The sequence below is a fragment of the Gavialis gangeticus genome, unplaced genomic scaffold (genome assembly GCF_001723915.1).
Source record: "Gavialis gangeticus isolate Ggan-Ray unplaced genomic scaffold, GavGan_comp1, whole genome shotgun sequence".
NCBI classification, from domain to species: Eukaryota; Metazoa; Chordata; order Crocodylia; family Gavialidae; genus Gavialis; species Gavialis gangeticus.
This window is the reverse complement of record NW_017728992.1, coordinates 157,971,529-157,988,870: the sequence shown is the minus strand read 5'-3', so window position 1 is coordinate 157,988,870 and position 17,342 is coordinate 157,971,529. Positions and strand designations below refer to the sequence as shown.

At 45.4% G+C, this 17,342-nt stretch overlaps 1 protein-coding gene across 1 annotated transcript in view; it reads right to left on the bottom strand.

The window, feature by feature from the left end:
* Positions 1–17,342, bottom strand: part of CPQ (carboxypeptidase Q) — a 394,576-nt gene that overhangs the window by 57,505 nt on the left and 319,729 nt on the right. Inside the window, exon 8 of the mRNA XM_019527970.1 lies at positions 9,871–10,072. Coding sequence (XP_019383515.1) covers positions 9,871–10,072 — 202 coding nt within the window. The remainder of the gene's footprint in view (positions 1–9,870; positions 10,073–17,342) is intronic.

Here is a 17,342-nt window from a genome sequence, read left to right as displayed (position 1 = left end):
TTCACGGTCAGGGCGGCTAGGGTCTGGAACCAACTTCCAAGAGAGGTGATGCAGGCTCCTACCCTGGGGGTTTTTAAGAGGAGGCTAGATGAACACCTTGCTGGGGTCATTTGACCCCAGTACTCTTTTCTGCCATGGCAGGGGGTCGGACTAGATGATCTGCTCAGGTCTTTTCCGACCCTAGAAACTGTGAAACTATGTAGAACATGTTTATGGTTGGCTTTCCATTTTATGGTACCTTAAATTTGGTGCACCTGAAGAACCCTTGCCATTTATGCCACAATTAACATGACAATTGTGGCATAAATGTAACAAATAAAGGGGACCTAAGTGTCATAATAACCTTCATGCACCCAAGTGATAGTGTGGAAGAAGTCCATGATTAAATAGAAGATGGATCAAGCCAACTCAAACTAACAGGAACATCACAAGTTCAGACACTATGTCTAACCGCTTAGTTTCATCCCTCCCTCTCTCAGTATTATTTTTACTGAATATTTGTAAGTGCAATATACAGTCTGTTTTCAATATTGCAGTTGTGATAGTTTCCTGTAAATTATTTTTAATGGCATCACGCTCCAAAAATACAATCTAATGTAAGTAGGCTGCAGATAGAAAAAAACTAATAAAGAAGTATCAAAGTATGGATAGACCTGACTGACAATCAGACAGCAATAACAGTAAAGCCACAGCAGAATATGCAGAGTTCTGTATGTCATGAGATTAATTGCAAGGACTTTGATGGCAATTAAAAAAAACAAAGGAGAAAAGGGGATATGGCAGCCTTTGCTATGGATGTGACAAATTATGAAAGGTTAATATAGACAAAATAAACTGCAAGCATTTTAATAATGTACTATAAGGAAACCTATATGCAGCATACATGTTTGTAAAAGTTAAGTGCTTGTAATCTGTTTAATTACTGCACAGCAACTCCTAATTCTTAAAGCTCATTTTTATGGAACAATGATAAATTAAAGCATAGATGAATTATTTTTCAGGTTGACACACTGTTCTAAATGCAATCAAGATTTTAAATGGCTGTAATAGCTGAAATGGTTATAGTAGGTTAAGTGCCAAGCAATTAAAATGATTCTCTAAGTATGCTGCTTTACTATCTCCCAACTTACATCAAATTTGACTTCTGCAAAGAAATGTGCTCATGTATCATATATTGACAGATTCACAGAAGTTTAGGGCTAGAGATCATGAGATCATTGGGCCCAGCCCTCTTGCTCTGGGCAGGAATGACTGCTGGGGCCTCTTATTTAGGTGACTTAAGATACAGAGAGACAAAACAAATAAAGTGGGTTTGCTACACAGACAGTTGTATGACTGTGTGAAATTTCTCCAGGCATTTTGTTTCAAAGCTGTTTCGATGCATTTCAAGCTTGAAAAGCAAAATCAAAATGAAACAAAAGCCCACCCCTGGGATGGCCCTGGCTGCCGCTGGCCCCAGGCAACAGAACCAGCCTCCTATCACCCAGCAGACAGATTGGGGTCCTGCCAGCACCCCTGGGAGGGTTGCAGGGGCTGTGCTGGAGCCTACCTGGGGGTGCAGACCCCTGATCTGCCTGCTGGATGACAGGCGGCAGGAGGTCTGGGGCCAGTGGCAGCACTGATCTTCCCGGCGCTGGGTGCGGGCTGTGCCCAGCACCAGTCTGTCAGCTGGCATTCAGATCGGGGGTCCACAGCCCTGGGATGACTCCAGCACAGCCCCTGCATCCCTCCCAGGACTGCAGGTGAACTCAATCTGCCTGTCTGCTGCATTTTATGATTCTTCATTACAACCTATGAGTGAAAGAGCATTGAAACAGCCAAAGAGTTTTGACAAAATGAAACAGAACTGTGTTTTCAAAACTAAATTAAACTCGAAACGAAACACTGTTCCATAGAAACAGAAGTCGAAGTGGAACGGTGCTATTTCACACAGCCCTATTGAGCTGCTCTAACTGCTAAGCCTGTCCACTTTATCCTGCTGTAGGGATACAGAAAGCCGTGGTAATTTAGCAGTTGTTTCAGGCAGGGGTAAATTGCTGATTTAGCTTCCACTTGCCAGGGGACAGAGCAGGCACGTAAACCAGTTACCATGATTAGCTGAGACACTGGTAAGAGTATAGCAGGTCCAGTCACGTGGCCAAGTAGATATATTCTGGAGCTTGCAGGTAAGTAGAAATGAGTCTTACTGCTGTTACCATTGATCACCAGCAGGGACAGGAGATTCTTGTGGCTGCCTTTGCCTGGATAATAATAAAAAGGGACCTTTAACACCACTCTCCAACTTCAGGTGGGGAGGCACACCCAAGCCATGGGGTTAGGAGCATATGGTCAGAGGCTCCATGTTGCATTGTGATATTTATAGATTTTAGTCTAACCTTTGGTATGGCAAAAAGGAACGGCTATATATAAAATTAGAGGTCCAAGAGCCATTATAGTATGATTGAGAGGGTTGTACACACAAAACAAAAGTCTGGCAGGATGTACTTGGAGACTAGCAAGCTCCATTTTCTGGCAGCTGGTTGGAACAGATTCTCTTTCTCCTTAAAGCACACTTCTTCCAAGAGTTTATAACCCTATCCACAGATCTGCATCACTAAAGAGAATTCTTGGCACTAACATGGAAGATACACAACTCCAGTAAGACAACCATGCTACTGCATGCTGCATCTCATCTGCTTTCTTATCAATTGAGTTAATGATATTTTTCACAAGGGCCTTACTTTCAAAATGCTGACAAAGTGCCCATTGTAACACTGTATAAATAGAAGAGTAGCTTTCCTGTTATATGGTAGACCTAACAGTGAGGTTGGGGCCAATCCAGCAACTTTTTCCCAGAGTGCCCATCAAAGTGTCTATATATTTAAAATTTCTTATTTTATACTAGCCCCATAGGGAAAATGCCAGTAAAAAATGTTTACTTTAACTAGCCGGGTTCCTGAGTTTCACTGGACAGATGCTAGCTGGCACACTAAATTAATACTGGCTTCTGATCTCTGGAGAGGGGTATTAAGGTCAGGTTAATGACTTGTTTATTCACTTCTGAGTGCAGAAAAAGATGCATTCTTCTTCTGATGTGATGCCACAGACATAAAGAGCAAATAACAACTAAAAGGATTCAAGGTGACACTGACAAAAAGGCTCTCACCTCTAGGTCAGTGTTCAAACTTTAAACCTGTTTGTGGTTGTTGCATGACTTCCAAAAGATGTTTGATTTCCTAGGACAGACACTGGTCTCAAATTCAATTCAGTTCCTAAGCAGACAAGCATCTACATTATGAAAACTGCCACTACAACTCTTATTTTTGTTTATAGCATGGGCAGAAAGGACTGGATTTGAACCAAAGGTCCTAAAAATATTGCATCACTGTAGTGCTTCCCTTCTGTGGGAAATGAGTGTCAGCTCCTATGACCTTTTATGTCTAAAACTCAATAATATTAAACTATCTGAACAAAAATACAACTCTCCCTCCAATATATGCAACATTATTATGGGTTGTGGAGACTAAACCATCCAACACATCTCAAGGCAGTAGCTGCCTGGTCCAGGATCAGGGCAAGAAGAGGTATGGGTGCCTCCGCTTCAGCTGTACTATGCCTGTGCAGTGAGCTCCTGCTAGGGCTGTGTGAGCAGTGCGTTCTAAGTTCACCAACTGGTAAAGATGGGGTTTGCCCAGAGCTCCTGCTTTTGCATGACTCTGGAGCCCAGGGGGATGTATGCTTGTTCTGTTTTGCCTTTTCCTCCCTTCCACTCCCCACTGAACTCACCAGCTTAGGAAAGGAGGGGATGAATGGCAGTGGCAGTGCTCATCCCTTGGGCACCAATGCTTCATGAAAGGAGGGGCACTGACCAGACCCATTGTGAGAGCTAACATGCAACACAGACAAAAGGGGATGCAACTGCACTGCCATAACCCTCTGAATCCACCCCTGCATCAAGGCTGCTTCCTGAAGAGGAAGAGTAAAAGCATACTGGAAGATGACCATGGGCAAGTTTGCACAGTATGTTTTCATGCTACTTTGCTTGTCCAAAAAAAATAAAAATAAAAAAAATCAGAATATCTGTCTAGCTAGGATTACTGCAGGTTTTTGAATTCTTGAAACACCACATGATCCTGTTGTAAAATACCACAAAAACCCAACATATTGTAAGTGCTGACCAAGCCCCTACACCAAGCTGACTGTGTTAAAATCAATGGCTACCTTAAGTCATAAAATCTCTTTAAAGTAGATTTCACAGAATTAGAGTGCAATTGATGCAAGTGTCATGAAAAAGCAATATTATTAACAGACCAGAAATATTTTCAGCTGTTGCATGGAAACTTTGGTTACTATTAGAAACACAATATTTTTTGTTTTTGTCAAGATCAAAGTCTCTAAAAATCATTTGTAGACTTGGTTACAGCTATTTTCCAAATAACAGAGCACCTAAGGAACCGGTATCAAGCATTCAGAAGATACAAAATCCATCAGAAGTCCTGTATTTCATGGGTAGTACTGTGATGCTCACCTAATAATTGTAAAGTTCTCTCATCCTAGCAGTTAACAGTATTACTATAACAAATTTGGGAACTCTGAACAGTTCTATTATTTAAGTGAAAAAAGGAGATAACATTTAACTGTAAATCAATGTAAAACCAAATTTGTAAAAACAGCTTGGATTCTCAGAAGCAGAGACACAGTAGTAGAATATGGAAAGCACAAGTGCTATTGTTTTCCATGGGCTTTCTGGAATAAAGGAGGAGGAGGGGGATTTTAATTGTGGGAAGAGAAGCTTATCCCAAACTCTATTTAATCCAGTAAGGAACAAACAATATAAATTTGTGACATAAAAGCTCTTATCCTTATGCTTTTTATAACTGTTACAGAAACAAAGCACCCAAGTGTATCTTTAGGAAAATATTTAGCTGAAATTAATGAAGTGCCAACACTTGGGCTGCTCACTTGAATTAGATAAAATTATAGAAGGTGTAACAGTATACTTAATTTGTTCTAATGTTGTTATATACCATAAGTACTCATTTGAACAGTGAGAATAATGCAGACAAGGTGTGAAGTTTCCAGACATTTAAAGCTTTGGCTCTAGTACAATGTGATACAATCTGAAACAGAAGTTCTTTTAATAAGTCAATTCTTTCAGTCCTCCTCCCCAAAAGAGAAAAAAAAAATCACCCTGCATTGCATTTTGAGAATGCTCAGTGATACATAATGGGTAGTTCCCAGGAGCAAAGAAGAGAACAATTAGTGCTCTAAATTTTTCATAAAAATTCAATGCACTTTTTATTTAAAACTTAATGGCTCAATATTGGCAAGCTTTAGGATTATTTTATATTTTTTCCATAATGTAAATTTATATGCACTTTTTACAGTCCTTGCTTTATGTAGGCAGTTGCAATAGCTTGTGGGCCCCACAGGACAGGAAATCTGGGTTCTGTTGTCATATTGGTCTCTTATGTATGAAAGTGTAATAAGTTACTCTTCATTCTGTGTCTTAGGGTTACTTCAGCTGCTGTATAAGAGCTCAGCACTGTTGTCATTATTAAGTGGAGAAGTAATTTCGCATCTTAAATCCTCCCCCTCCCACACACATACACACAGTCTCTCTTATAATTCCCTGTACCCCCTTTCCCCACCAACACAGAATACTTGCCCCTTTCCCCTTCTGGCTCCTCTGACTAACTCCTCTCCTATCCACAAACAGCTTGTGTTCAAATTTCCTACAAAACACCACCCTCCTGTTTCTGGAAGCAAGGAACATCGCAAAGGGGGGGCATAGGTGGTGGGAAATGCTCCATTAGATAGCAGAACAGGGGATATTTAGATCAGTGCTGGTGGTTGGACTGTGCCCAACCTGTGAGGTGCACATGGAAACAGGCTTGTGTTGGAAAGCAGTACTGAGGAATTTATCATCCAGTTTAGTTCTTTCTAGTAACAACTCCATGACTGAGAGGAAGCCCTCCCTTTTTCTGTATTGAATAGATCCCTAGAAAAGTCCATTTAGTTTTAAGGCTAGGGACAGAAGTTACACACACACCAGTTTAAGTGATCAGAAACCAATTTAAACCTGTAGCAGAACAGAAGTTTAGCGCACTTAGACAGGGAGTATCACCTGTCTGGACCAGCTTGAGATGCATCTGTGGATCCATGACAAGCTATGACTGGCCTTGCTGGCTACGGTCTGGCATTGGTGGATCATGTTCATCTTGGAGTCAATAATGATTCCAAGATCCCTTTCTGCCTCTGTGCTTTCAAGGAGGGAACTCCCCAGCCTGTATGTATGCTGTGGATTCCTTCTCCCAAGGTGTAGCACCCTGCATTTGTCTATGTTGCACCCCATCCTAGTATCATCTGCCCACTTCTGTAGTCTGTCTAAATCTATTTGCAGCGTCTCTCTCCCTTCAGGTGCATCCACCTCGCCCCACATCTTAGTGTCATCAGTAAACTGCGACAGTGTGCTTTCCACCCCCTCATCCACGTCACTGATGAAGGTGTTAAAGAGTGCGGGCCCGAGGACTGAGCCCTACGGTACCCCACTGCTCACATCTTGCCAGGTTGAGTACAACCCATCCACCACTACCCTTTGGTGTGCCCCATCAGCCAATTTTTTGTGCCCTGCTCCTCTGCTTCCCAGCTAGAGCACTATCACACCTCAGGCTGGCAGACGAGGGAGTGGAGCAGGGGAACCCACTCCCCTGGTGGCACCAGACCCCAGTCAGGTGCTGCCTGGCATGGGGTAGGGGGGAAGCACATGGCATGAGCTTTACTCCCCCTGCCCACCTGGAGCTGGGAGCCAGGCTGAGGAGGGGTCATAGCTGGGGGACTCAAGCTCAGGTCCCAGCTCTGGGTGGGTGTGGGGAGTAAAGTCCCCTCTCTAGGCTTCCTCCCCCTCTCCCCCACACTGGGAGGCACCCAGCTGGGAGGTTTGGTGCTGGGCTGGGGAAGTGAGTTCCCTGCCAGCCCCCTCCTCAGCTGGCTGAAAAGCTGAGGAGGGGGCATGGCTGGGGGAATCAAGCCCGACTCCCAGCTCCTGGCACCCAGCTCCAAATGAGCAGGGGGAGTAAAGCCCCATCCTGCTGGCTGCCTCTGCCACGCTGGGCAGTGCCTGGCTGAAGTCTGTTGCCAGGATGGGGGATGAATTTGCCCCCACCTTAAAGTCTACAGTCTAATATTAAGTCTTGTAACACGGGGGGAATCCTTTCTTGGTACTCGTGGTAGGGCTCAGGGAACTCTGCCAGGGGCAGGGAGCCTCCTCTGAGGCTAGAGGCCCAGGCAGCCCCTGGCTGGAGATACTGTTTCCCCTGGGGGGGACAGGCATGTGCTGGGCAGCCAGTCAAGGATGAAGCCTGCGTGGGTGGGAGAAATGCTCTAGTGTCCCCCAGCTACTGGTACAGGCCCCTGCAGGGGGCTGGCTCCCTTTCTAGTTTCAAAAATGGGCTTGAGTTCACTGTGTTCTCAGTTCAATCTACACAGTTCAGAGAAACCTGCAAAAATTGAATTGATTCAGTCTAGGACTTTTTGACTGTCTGTATTTAGCCTAAAAGGACACTTCTCCTTTTAACCTTCAAAGTTTATTTTATCTGTAGAAATGTTTCTGCACCTCTCAATTTTCAAACATCCACCATACGCACCGAGAAGTTCTCATTTGCAAGTGATCACAATGAAATGCAAATCACCTAACTTCAGATGCTGGGCAGCTATGTGTGCACACAGAAGCAAGGAAGGTGGAGGCATTACTACGGCCTGTGGGCAGCTCTGACTCACTTCTCAGTTAAGCACGTTGCTATTATGTTGGTGTAAAACGTGTGTAGTTTGAATCTAGGATGTGAAAATGACAGGGTTACAGTGGTTACAGCACCTTGGTACCACACTTAACAGCCTATAACTGGAACAGGCAGACTGCCCACCTGAGGAGTCAGCTTTATGTTTTCAATCAGATCCTAAAATGATGCCTCCTGCCTACTACAACCATCTTACTTTAAAAACCAAGGAAAGAATTATCCAGATAAATCAAAGTGCCTGCCATTATGTTTTCTATATGTACTTCACAGATAAATGAAAAGCAAACAACATCTTCCTTAAAATAAGGAGCCCATATTCCATACCTCACTGAAGCACCTATAAATCTTCCCCAAAGATCATAAATGAGATAAGCCAGTCAATATAATATTTGGGGGTTCCAAAACCTAGAGCATCTATGTATTTGTGATGGTGGTATGACAGGGAAAAATCATCAGAAATAAACTGCATCAGCCATAAACCATGAGAAAAAGAAGTATAACATGCTAAAACCAGTTAAGCCTCTCAAAATGCTGAAATGAAACACATTTGTTGTTATCCCAGTACTGAAAAACACAGTAAAACATCATTTAGGCTCAGATCCCAAGATGCATAGACCCTAGTGTCAATGTCACTCCACACAGGTGGAAAGGTGTATATGTCATCTTGCAGGATTTAGAGCTTATTCTTATTATGAACTGCCTTGGGCTTACATTAGGGTGTCTCAAAGTCAAAGGCAAGAATGCTGCTCAGAAATAACACTGAGAATGAATGTAGAAACGATTTTAAACCATATTTCTATGAATTTTCTCCAATACATTTTAGTGTATTGTATATTTTATACTTTGAGTAGTGAACTCCCCATAAATGTTTCCTTTAAATACATTTTTTAAATTAAACAAGAGCATGTGAAAGGAGGACTGTACTTCAAAATGAACTTCTTTTTTGCCCTGTTATAGACTAAATCACACGGAATTCTCTACTATTTTTAAACCATTGGTCTGGGAGAGATTATTATAAATCCCAAAGCCTAAAAGAAGATTTTAGATACGTTGTCCCACACATAATCTGGGGCATTATTAAATGGGAGCTCAAAATACACATTATGCCGTGGCTGCAGGTTAGCCTTTAAATATATAAGCATTCCCTCTTTAGCAAATGTTATTCAAGGAAAATGTTTGTTGTCAGATGTCAGACTGTCAAAACCATATAGGAAATACAATCTGAATTTGAGATGTAACAGGCCCCTGGCACATGTTCGTTTAATGATATGGTCGGATCTGATCCCAGAACACAATAATTGCACCTCCTGCCATGCTACATGTGAATGGCAAGAAACACAGTTGGTGTGATCCAGGATCAAATCCCAGTTGTGCCATTACTACTTGCTGGCACAAAAGATCAAAATCCAAGGCTCTACCTGGACCAGCAAATTGAAAGAGGATTGCCTGCAGGTTCAGCTAGACCAACAATCAGCTGGTTGTCAGCTGGCTGCCGGACCCCACTCCGACTGAGACAGCTCTAGTGCTGGTCTGGGGCTGACAATCAGCTGACTGTCAGCCATGCCTGGGACAGTCATAGCTCTGGACAAGACCCTGGACTCCAGTTCAAGAAGTGTCAGGCTGCCAGGTAAAGGAGACTGGAGGCTCCTAGCAAGAGCTGTGGGGAGCTGAAGGGCTTCTGCCACTGGAAACTCTAAATTCCACGGGAAGCCTCTGATCCCCTGGTCTCAGCAGAGCTGCCAGGCATGGGACTCCCAGTTGCACACTGGCTTTTTAAAGATCCAGGTTGCAGTGAGCCCAAGATTGGGGAGGCTTCCCTGGAGCTGCCCCAGCCCAAACCTCTATGGTCAGCTTCATAGGTCAGCTCCAACATGCCACAAATTTAATTTAAGTCATGATACCAATGAGCCACAAAAATTTTAAATATTCCACATACATTATGCCATAAATTGGCTTTAACTTGTGACTGGGTTACTATTTATGGCACAATTAACACCTTAACTGCATCTTATATGTAACGTGTACCAGGATCCATAGTGTAGGGATAGTAATGGGCCCACTTAGTCATCTCCCCAGATTGATATAATATTCTCACCTGGTACTCCATCTTTCACCCAGTAATCAATGTCTGTTCCACCACTACTTTCATAAATATTTGTCACGTTGATAGGCTGCAACAGCTGCATGATCTCTTTCATGATGCCACGAGCTTTATCACTGCCAGTAAAACCCAGGCCAGACGGCATGAAAGTGCCCTCATCAGATTCCATGACAATGTCGAAGTTGGAGATGTTGCCCTGAACACATGAAACACATTTTAATACATGTTCTTTCTACTTTTAACCAGTAATAATAAAAACACCTTACATGTTCCTTTCAGAGCATGCACCATTAAAGCTAGAGAGAATGCAGTTGGGAGTACATATGAACCACATAAAATAGAAAGCCTCGTTCTTCAAATAATGCCGAGATGGTGGAAGGCTACTATAATATGACCAGCCTGGAGACTTCAACTCATTGTAGTACTAATGGAATGTAGCCAAGTAGTCCTCACAACACCCCCTGATGGGGCAGTCAAGTTGACACTCTTGTCCCCATTTTCATTTCATTCACTTTCACCCTCTCCTTCAATATGAACAATACAAATTCTGTTGCAAAAAGGGAGGCATCCACAAAGGAAAGTTCATTTGAGGATTCCAGACATTTCCCCTTCAAAAGCATTTTAAATATTTACATATTTTTCATTAATTCCAAGAGACAGCTACAGGACTGCTATAGTTGGAGTTGGTCCTGCTTTGAGCAGGTAGTTGGACTAGATGACTTCCTGAGGTCCCTTCCAACCCTGATTTTCTATGATTCTATGACTTAAGTTTTTAAAAAACCTACAGAAAGTTCAACTTAATCTTAAAGGCACTCAAACTTTTAAAGGAAATTCTTTATAAGACAGATTTGAATTTTAAGACTGAATATCATAGTTGTACTTGATTTCAGGGTGTACAGTATTTTTAGCATTTATTTTAACTAGCTGGGATAATTTAGTTTCCAAAAGCCAGTTTCAAACAATAATGTTGCATTTGCCCTTCACTTAAGTTGGTGGGGGCATTCAGTTATTAAAACCTAACTGGAATAAAATATTTATGATTTTTAGAGGTAGAGAACTTCACCTCTTTTTGAGAGCCACTTGGCTATTCATGAGAATTAATGTAGATTATGGCAATGCCCATTAGAACTGGCTATATTCTGAACTGCCTCAAAAGCACCTAGCAAACTTTTAATTTAACTTATATAAGACTGGAGATATTACATCTGTTCACATATCTAGTCTGAAAAGTTCATGGCGGCCAATAGTTATTGTTCCAAGAAAAAGGAGTTGCTGAACAGTCTGTGCTTTGAATAACAGACCCATGCTATTAAGAGGTTATATAAACTTCAGTTCAATAAAGAACCTCTCATACATTTCTGGTTCCAAAGTCAAATGGAATCAGTGGTAGCTATGAAAACGATCTCATACAAATATCACCACCTGTGAACATTCAAAAGCTTGTGCCATGTTTTAGAAACTGAGCTGCACAATATGCTGTGCGCACTCAGTGTACCTTTTTATTGTCCATGACTGCCTTCTAACAAGAGAAAATGATTGCAAACATGGCAGAGGTAGCTCCTAATTTGAGAGCATACATGCAATGAGTTAAAAGTGAGGGAGGGGTGTTTTTCATTTGTTTGCTTGTTTATCTTAATGAAAAAGCTTTTGAACAATCTGAATGTAAGATGTCCAAAAAGTTCTCTGTTAGTTTAAATATATCCCCAAATGCTGGACCAGATGGGTGAACAATAAATGAAAGACCTATCAATACATATCTACTGCCACAAAAATCTACACTCCCCACAACCAAACTGTCTGAATCCATGGACCATCCACGTGTCTATCCCAGACTGTGGTATACCTCATCCAGTGATCCAAATGCTTTCATGGCACCTATGTGGGTGAAACCAAACAAAAACTATGCACTAAAATGAATGAGTACTGAAAAAAAAATAAAGGACAGACACACTAGCTAACAGGTAGGAGAACACTTTCCATATAAATATCACAACCTGTTTGAGCTCAGAGTTCTGGGTGTTCAAAAGAAATCTACCTAACACCCTTACTAGATGACCTGGGAACAGAAATTCATTAGCCTATTGGACAGTAAGGGTGTTGTTACACATTACCTTTCACGCGGTTAACTTGACTTGGAAGCGGTCCCCCAGCATCCCAGGAGGCACCGTTCCCAGTGAATACCGTAACAGGGAGCCAAAGGCTCTTGTTACTTCAAGGGCAGAGGAGCAGCAGAGAGCCTCAGGTGGGGAAAGCTGCTCATGACCTGCCAGAGAACCGGTACTTGGGGAGTTATTTATCACAGAACTAGCTGTGTTGCAGTAGCACCATGGACTAGAGCCTTACATAGGAGACAAATAGGAGCACAACAGAGACAGGCAGCAGTACATCACCCTGACGTTGAGGAAGAGGCTGAGCCAGCAAGCTGGATCAGAAAATGCTTGTGGCAGCTCTGAAAGACACCTGACCAGCAAGAGCAAGAGCCAGGGCCAGTGACGTATATAAACACAGGCCTTGAGTCAGGAGGATCAGTCTAGCTCTGGAGGCTGCTGAGGCTCCAGAGCAAGGGGAATACAAGAGCTCTCCTAACTGGCACAGGGGCTATCCTGAGGAAGGCAGACAGAGTGCTGATACCCTACAGGGGAATATTACCTGGGGTAAGGGGAAGCCTTGTTATGCAGGCAGGGAGCTGTTGTTTGCATTTGGACCCATGGGGGGTTTAGTCTGCATTTGCCAGGAGGCTTACCACTCCTGCTCCCTTACTTTCCAGACATTTGGGGTTCACCCCATGCCCCTGGCCCCTCCCAGAGTCCCTTGCAGTTCACCCCACCTGTCCCTGGTACCTTGGGACTCAACCCTTGCCTCATGGTTCCTCTAGCCCCTTAGAGCTCACACACCCACTGACCCATAGGGGCTCACCCGCAGCACCCCCATCATCTGGATTGAGGCCTCACCAGCTGCCCTTCCACTCCAACCTGGATCAGGACCCACTGACCCACGTATCTGCTTCTCCTCATGGTTCCCCAGCAGCTTCCCACTCACAGAAGCCTCTGGGGATGGGTGAGACCCAAGCAGAAGTTCAGTTAGTAGGGCCCCAACCTAGTCGGGAAGATGCCAGAGTGGGGCTTGCACATTCTTATCCAGACCAAGGGGTAGGGCTGTGTGAAATTTCTCTGGCTGTTTCGTTTCAACTCGTTTCATGTCCGCAGGCACCACCCCCTTCTCCTTGTTCTTCCTCAGCCTGGCACCCCTTTTGCTCCAAAGCCCCTGTCCCCCCAAAGCAGAGGCAGGCCACCCTGGAACAGTGGGGAAAAGGTGGACACAAAGGGGGGTGCATTGCAAGGGTAAGTGAGATCACCCAGAGCATTGGGGAGATGCTTGCTGTGAATGGCCACCTCTTCTCCTTAATTGAGTGACCAGGGTTCAGGCGGCTCATGGTACTTGTGGCCCCATCATACCAAGTGCCCGTATGCACAGCCTTCAGCAGGACAGTGGTGCCTTCCCTGTATGAGGCATGCAGGGAGTACTTGAGGGAGGAGCTGCACAAGGCAGGTTCACAGGTGGTCTTACACTTCACCTTGGACATCTGGAGCAGCCAGGATGGAGATCACACCTACCTCTCCTTCACAGGGCACTGGTGTGACCAGTCAGGCCGTCAGTGGGCACTCCTTCAAACCAAGATGATGGATGAGTCCCACACAGCAATAGAGATCATGGTGGTCTGTGATGCCAACTTTATTGGCATCCGCTGTGTGGTACACAAGTTCCACCTTATTGTCAGAGATGCCTTGGAGAGACACAGGGCTGCTGGTGACAGCGTCAGCTCCACCAGCAAGCTCATTTAAAAATGCAGGCTACTTCCACTGGAGCATCAAAGGGGGTGGGGGGGAGAGATGCTGCAGGACAAACAAGCAGAGCTGAACATCCCACAGAACAAAATCATGCAGGATGTGGAGACTTGGTAGAACTCCACATACCTCATGCTCAAGCAGCTGGTGGAGCAACAGAAGACCATCCATCAAATGGCCTTGCTCGGGAAGTTTGGGATCAGTGGCCCCTTTAACCGAGCTGAGTGGGGTACCATCTCCCAGATCTTGGTGGTCCGCAAGCCCTTCCTCGAGGCCACGGAGACCCTGGCCCTCCTTAGCCAGGTGATCCCTGTAGTGAGGGAAATTGACAGTCAAATGGAGAGCTTCCAGGGGATCAATGTTCCTGGCTGGGGCAAGCCACTGCCACCAGATGTCCAAGCAATAGTAAGGTGGCTGAAGGAAGGCATCAGGAAATGGCTCGATCCCTTGTGGTCCAGTACGGTCCACATGCTGGCTGCCATGAGTGACCAGAGGGTGAAAGGCAGTTTATGCAGCAGCCAAACCCTGGATCAGTGGACGAAGGTGCTGGTGAAGAGAGTCAGGGAGGCAGAATGGCAGAGGCGGGGGGACGTGGAAGAGGGGGATTCATAGATTCATAGATTAAGGGTCGGAAGGGACCTAGTAGATCTTCTAGCCCGACCCCCCGCCAGGGCGGGAGAACAACAAAAAACCCCAAAAACCATGGATCCCACATGGGATCCAGTGTCCCATGCCAGCATGCCATCCACTAGCAAGTCTCCTCCTCCACCACAGGTGCTGCCAATATGGGCCAAGGGCATGGCTTCCATGGTGGGGTTCAGAGGCACCAGACCCCACCATCAGACAGGTGGCACTCAGGCCTTGGTGGCTGCCTATCTCACTGAGGACACGGAGTGCTGCTGCGTGACCCCTTGACCTACTGGGTAAGCTGCAGCCAGATATGGTCAGATCTGGCCATGGTTGCCCAGGACCACCTGTCCTGTCCACCGACCAGTGTTCCAAGCAAAAGTGTGTCCAGCATTGCTGGTGATGTAGTGACACCCCACCATACCTCCTTGGTTCCTGGTCTGGTGGAACAGCTGGTGTTCCTGAAGGTGAACCCCCTACTGCTGGGAGTCCCCAAGCTCCAGGTGCAGATGGAGTGAATGCCACCCTCCTCACGCCATCCACACCTATTTCCTTTTTTCTTGTTTTTAAAACCATTTAATGCCCCACTCTAAGAGCTGGAGGGGGCACTCACTGCATCACCTGCAAGCAGGGGAAGAATACGTCCCTGCTAAGGTTCTGTGCCAGGAACTTGGAGGTATGGGCTGGGGCTATGGGGTAGGAGGCGGCCCCATGTCCTGGGCATGACCACTAAAACTCCACTCTGTGCGAGTTGCGAGGCCTGGTGGGACTGCTGGTGGTGTGGCAGACCCAGGAAGTGCAGTAGACCCAGGTGGTGCGGCAGACCCAGACCAGGGCTGAGGATTTCCCTGGTGAAAGGCAGGCAGGAGGCACCATAACCTCCAGCCACCACACGCACGTGCACAGTCCTGACTGGGGAAAGGCCTGAGGCTTACTTATTGCAGGCCTGAGTTGCGAGGCTCCAGGTGAGCTCAGCTTTGCTGCCTGAGATACCTACGAGTGCCATGAGCTGCCTGTACCCTGGCTGCTCAACTAAGGAGAAGGGCTGGCCATTCACAACAAGCATCTCCCCAGTGCTCTGGGTGATCTTGCTCGCCGCTGCAACGTGCGCCCCTTTCTGTCTGCCTTTCCCCCACTGTTCCAGGGTGGCCTGCCTCTGCCTTGGGAGGACAGGGGCTTTGGAGCAAGAGGGGGACTTCCCTTTGGGCATACTCCCGCTGGTGCCAGACTGAAGAAGAGCAAGGGCAAGGGAGTGGTGCCTGCAGAGATGCATCAGCCTCCCTGTGCTGCTCATGTGTTTTGTTCCCTTGCCCCAGCTGGGTTTGGCTCAGCAGTGCAGGCAGATAGTATATCCAGCTCAGAACGATCCCAGACCACACTACCTGCCTGCTTCTGGGGTGCAGGTGCATGTGTCGATGCTGTCTTTTCCCCCTCCTCAGCAGGCAGAGGCACAGCAACAGGAGGAGCAGACTCAGCTGAGCCACTTGCCTCCACAACCTCTAATTCAGCCTTCTCTGAAGTGCCTTCTTAGGAAGGAGACCTGGCTCTAGGGGAAACTTGAGGCGTCTGGAGAAAAGCTCAGCTGATTCCCCCTCCTTCCCCAGAATTTCCCTTGCTAAGGCACTCAGATCAAGATCCAGCTCCAGCTCTTCCTCTGGCACTGGAAAGCTCAGCATGGGAAGTGAAATGGGGGTGGAGGAGACTGTCATGATGGTGCTGGTGCTGCTGCTTGTTGTCATGGTGGTAGTGGGGGAGATTATGGCCGGTGCTCTTGGAGGGGATGCAATCTCAGGCACAGGCAGTTGCACTGGCACTGCTCCCCTCCCCTAGCTGCTTCTGGAAGCCTCATCCCTGCTAGCTGTAGGAAAAAGGCTGCATCTCACTTTGGGGATGGGGGGGGAGGAGGGACTTACACCTCTCCCTCTCCCCCTTCTTTTGCCCGTCCCTGAAGGCTTGCCAGCTGCCTTTCCACCATGCTTCATGGTGTGTTTCAGAGTGTCATGTTTTTATAAAAATATATAAATGCATCTGCGTTCCTACATAAATTCTATAATGTATGTAATATGCCGCAAAGTTTAAATGCATCTCCCTTCCTATATAAATTCTATAAGTTATGTATATGCTGCAAGGTATAAATTTATAGAAGTAAAACAAATGTATCTGCCTTCCTATATAAATTCTATAATGTATATGTAATATGCCACAAGGTATAAATGTATGGAAATAAAATATAAACGCATCTCCCTTCCTATACAAATTATATAGCGTAATATCCAATATAATTATAAAATTGAAAAGAACAAATCAATGAATATAATAATAACATAAAATGGTCTAGAAGAAAGCAAAAGGTATTGTGGAATTCCACTTGCTAGGCTAGCAAGTAGGAAACCATTTAAATCAATGCTAGTAGTAGTATTCATTGTCTTATGCTCCTGAGCTGCTGGAATATAGCTCATTAACTGTCAGACTCCAAGGCAGAAAGCAGGCCAGTTCAAACAATGCTGCCTTTAATGCTGTTTTTCCATCCCTCCCCCACACCACTGGGATTGCAAGGGACCTCAGGGAAGGATTACAGTCACTGGCCAGCTACACATTTGGAATGAGAGCAGTCCTTCCCCCCTCTTCCCCGTCCCTTTCCTTACTGTCTGTTTCCCTGCAGGCAAGCCCAGCTTCAGCTTTGAAACTCTAAATGTTTTGAAACTTTTGAAATGTTTTGACTGCCCTCATTTAGTTTCAAGGCTGTTTCAAAGCCCTTCGTTTCATTTTGATTGCACTGTTTTGGGCTCAAAATGAGTTGAAACAGCGTCAAAATGAAAGAGCTGGCAAAATTTTGCACAGCCGTACCATTCAACATGTTTATTAATGATGTGGATACTGGCATAGAAAGCTTTTTGAGCAAGTATGCAGACAACATGAAACTGAGAAGGACTGAACATCTTGGAGAATGCGAGCACAATTCAAAAGAATCTTGACAGATTGGAAAGTTAGGGT